The 3,892-nt window shown below is 39.2% G+C and overlaps 1 protein-coding gene and 1 long non-coding RNA gene across 10 annotated transcripts in view; one reads left to right on the plus strand and one right to left on the minus strand.

Moving 5' to 3' along the window:
• LOC116693234 (uncharacterized) overlaps window positions 1-2,925 on the minus strand; it is a 23,020-nt gene extending 20,095 nt beyond the window's left edge. Inside the window, exon 1 of the long non-coding RNA XR_004332871.1 lies at window positions 2,863-2,925. This is a non-coding gene — a long non-coding RNA (uncharacterized LOC116693234). The remainder of the gene's footprint in view (window positions 1-2,862) is intronic.
• Window positions 1-3,892, plus strand: part of ikbkg (inhibitor of nuclear factor kappa B kinase regulatory subunit gamma) — an 18,056-nt gene that overhangs the window by 13,642 nt on the left and 522 nt on the right. For all 9 annotated transcript variants that reach the window (XM_032522026.1, XM_032522031.1, XM_032522029.1 and 6 more), the window contains 3 exons: window positions 1,429-1,565; window positions 2,223-2,299; window positions 3,337-3,892. The exon at window positions 3,337-3,892 is cut by the window's right edge and continues 522 nt beyond it. In XM_032522026.1, the coding sequence (XP_032377917.1) occupies window positions 1,429-1,565; window positions 2,223-2,299; window positions 3,337-3,509 (387 nt within the window). In that variant the 3' untranslated portion in view covers window positions 3,510-3,892. The remainder of the gene's footprint in view (window positions 1-1,428; window positions 1,566-2,222; window positions 2,300-3,336) is intronic.

Genomic DNA, 3,892 nt, shown 5'->3' on the forward strand with positions numbered 1-3,892 from the left:
GCGGGCCGGGCTCGGACAGAAAAATACGGCCCGATCCGCACTCTAGTACAGATGCACAGCTGTTGAGCCTATCTGCACACAAGTCACTCTACTCATTCCAACATTCAGTTCAGGTTAAAAATACGTAGTCCCTGACTTTGTAGTTTGTTTGTTTTTTAAAGGTAAGTATTGCATCACAGTTCATATCTCTGTGCAGTTAGGGCACTGCGTCGTGGTGTTTTTAACTGCTGTATTCAGTTCAGAGCCTATATAAGCACTGTTTGGAAAGATAATAACTTAACAGCCACCTGTCTGCTACAGAGTTATGCCAAATTTGTTGTGCTTGTATTGATGTTTTTAGTGAAGTTTTGTAATGTGTCCTTGGGTGTCTTAAAAGGCACCACCAAGTAAAATGTATTATTATTATCGCATAGGGATTGTTTCGATGTCTTTTAGTAAGCTTTTAATCTTAAATGAATCTAACTTATAAAATAAAACCGTCATAAAAAACAAGTTTATTTCAATTTCTATTATACAGTCCAAGGCATTTATACTGTATACGTTCACAAGTGAATTTCCAGTTTCAGAGACATAAGCTGCTCTGGCTAAAATTGACCCAACATGTAAAGACAGCAAAGCTAGACCCTTTCGAACACGGAACAGTTGTGTACACACACACACACACACACACACACACACACACACACACACACCTTTCCAAAAAAAAAAAAAAAAAAAAAAAAAAAAAAAAAAGGGAAAAAAAAAAAAAAAGGAAAGAAAAAAAAAAAAAAAAAAAAAAAAAAAAAAAAAAAAAAAAAAAAAAAAAAAAAAAAAAGGACATTGTCAAAAAACAAAAAAAAAAAAAAACACAAAAAAAAAAACACACACACCACACAATACAGGGGAAAAAACAGAACACCTTTAAATGTCAATTTCTTACATCAATAGAAAGGTCTCACCTGCAGTATTTATTTTTATTTATTTGTTTATTTATTACAAGGATAGCGCATATTAATATACATTTCTGTCAATACGCCAGAATTAGCTAAAAAGCTATTTTTCATCTGCAGTCCCTAGACAGATGCTAAAGGTCACCCTAAAAGAAAAGAAAATTGCACATTGACAATATAACAATAGAAAAATTACAATACAATTGGTAAAGTACTATTAAGCTAAAATGTACAATAAAACAATCAGACAAATGTCAGACAAAGATATGAACACACACACACACACACACACACACACACACACACAAAAAGCCACCAAAGGGCAGCAAGAGCAGGTCTAGAGTTGTCAATGGTAACGTTGACAGCTCTGATTGTCGATGAGCCATTTCTTCACCTCTTCACCTGGATCTTGAATAAACTCCATGTATTTAGATTTAGCCAAATACATTGAATAACGGTATATCTCCCTCTCTCTCACACTGTCTTTGTGTTTGCTCAGGCTGAGATCTACAAGGCCGATTTCCTCGCAGAGCGAGAAGCACGAGAGAAGCTGAACCAGAAGAAGGAGGAGCTGCAGGATCAGCTGACTCAGGCCCTGACTGAGATTGACAGGCTCAAACAGGAAGCCACATCTCGGTAAAATAAAAAATAAGTTATATCTGAAAGTGGGGTAAAGCACACCGAAGACCCATTTTCATTCTTTTTAATTGTGAGGGGGGGCTTTTCCCTTAATTAGTGACAGTGGATAGACAGGAAAAGGGGGAGAGAGAGGGGGGATGACACGCAGCAAAGGGCCGCAGGTCGCATTTGAACCCAGGCCGCTGCAAAGGACTCAGCCTACATGGGGCACACGCTCTCTCACTGGGTGAGCTAGAGGCCACCCTCCATTTTCACTCTGATAATTATTTGTGTCCTGAATGTGATCATGCGGACACAGTTGATAGCTCGGTTTACCTGGCTGTGAGCTCCGATAGGCTATTTTGAGGGAATTTCAAAACTGTTATTCATGTAATTTCTGATCCAAGGCTACATATACATGTATTTACATGTATACATGCCCATCTAATCAAATGCTGCATCAGCATCTCAAGGTGACTTTACACTTAATGTATAGCTTTGCTGCAGTCATCAAAGGCAGAGCTGTTGGCACATCGTCATCACTGACCCCTCATTTCTGAAGTTAGAGGTGTATCTACGATTTTTTTTCCCTCTGCGTAATAAGAAATATTGCTATTTCTAGACATCTTTTAAAGTGGGATTAAACATTAGAGTATTCTTTGTCCTCTGTTTCAGCGCAAGTATGGAGCAAATGAAGCTGAGACACCTGGAAGACTTTCCAACACGGGCCCCACACATTCCCCCTCCACAAGGTACATCACAACCAACACACAAATGCACAAAAATATGCACATAGATGTAAAGTAATACTCATTTGTATTTGAAGTATGTTGGAAAACTTACATATTGTAAAAATAGATTATATAGTTAATAATCATAATTTTAACAAAGCTTCTACTGTGACTACGGTAAAACAAGGATCAGGACTTGCCGCTACTTCTTTTTCTCACTCGAGTCACAGGTTATCTTATCCACTATCTCATAGACTTCTCTATGCTCTCAAGCTCTTATCAACTTCAGGGTAACTTCGGTATTGTTCAACCTCGACTCTATTTTCTCATGTTTTTTTTTGGGACTGATGGAAACAACAGTCTTTAAAATTGGTCCATTATTAGGTAAGACAGCAGTGAAACCTTTACCTTTGCTACAGACATGCTCAAATTCTTATTCTAAGTGTCTGACTACAATCTGGATCCCTAGATAGATAGATCCTTTATGTTTAAAATGAAACAGCCTCAAAATCACCATCGCCAAACCCACCAGACTGCATTAAAGGTCCCATGACATGGTGCTTTTTGGATGCTTTTATATAGACCTTAGTGGTGCCCTGATACCATATCTGACGTCTCTTTCCCAAAATTCAGCCTTGGTGCAGAATTACATCATCATAAAGAGCAAGATTTCAGATCGGCCCGTCTGAGCATTCATTTTCTCAAAGGCAGAGCAGGATACCCAGGGCTTGGTTTACACCTATCACCATTTCTAGCCACTGGGGGGCCACAGGCCGATTGGGGGAATGCATATTAATGTTAAAAGACCTCACAAATTGAAATTTTCATGCCATGGGACCTTTAACAGTCATTTTATCATCCGGTTTGGTGGAAATAAACCCTTATTTCACCTATTTACATGTGAAAATAGGCTGGCTTGGTTGATTTCAGCTTTATCTATGAAACCGATGCATAAACAAGAAAATGGCTTTAGTAGTGGGCTACTGTACTGATGATGCTGACAAGATTCAGATTTCTGGTAAGCGGTTGTTTTAACATGCTTTCTTTCCCCGGTGCAGCTTTCAACACGGTGCCCCCTGCCCCCTCGTTCCGCAATCAGGGTTTGATACCAGTCGGTGATCAGGGGGCGATCGGAGCTGAGGAGCTGCCAGATTTATGTTGTCCCAAGTGTCAGTACCAGGCTCCAGATATGGACACGCTGCAGATACATGTCATGGACTGTATACAGTAACATGGGCATAGTTCAGCACATACATACTGACATATGTACAGCATATTTACGTTTTTGACGTACTTTGTGTCCACTCCCAGCCTCTGGGCACAGGCTGGAAATACGTGTGGTTGTTGCACCTTACTCTCTCTGCCATGTAAACACACATACACAAACTGAATGCATACTGTGGTTTGTACCCTTTTTAAAAATGTAATATGTTGGAATCAAAAAGTGGCAATCGGATGACAGTATTAACAAGTGGGTAAAAAAAAGAATAGATAGATAATCAGCATGGTATGTTCCTAGAAGTGCTCAAAAAAACAAATTCGGCTGTAGCTTTTCCATTCTGCAACCCATCCTTTTCACGTCATTCGTTTATTTTAATTTCCTGGCACCTGTTT

The sequence above is a fragment of the Etheostoma spectabile genome, chromosome 7, assembly GCF_008692095.1.
Source record: "Etheostoma spectabile isolate EspeVRDwgs_2016 chromosome 7, UIUC_Espe_1.0, whole genome shotgun sequence".
Taxonomy (NCBI): Eukaryota; Metazoa; Chordata; class Actinopteri; order Perciformes; family Percidae; genus Etheostoma; species Etheostoma spectabile.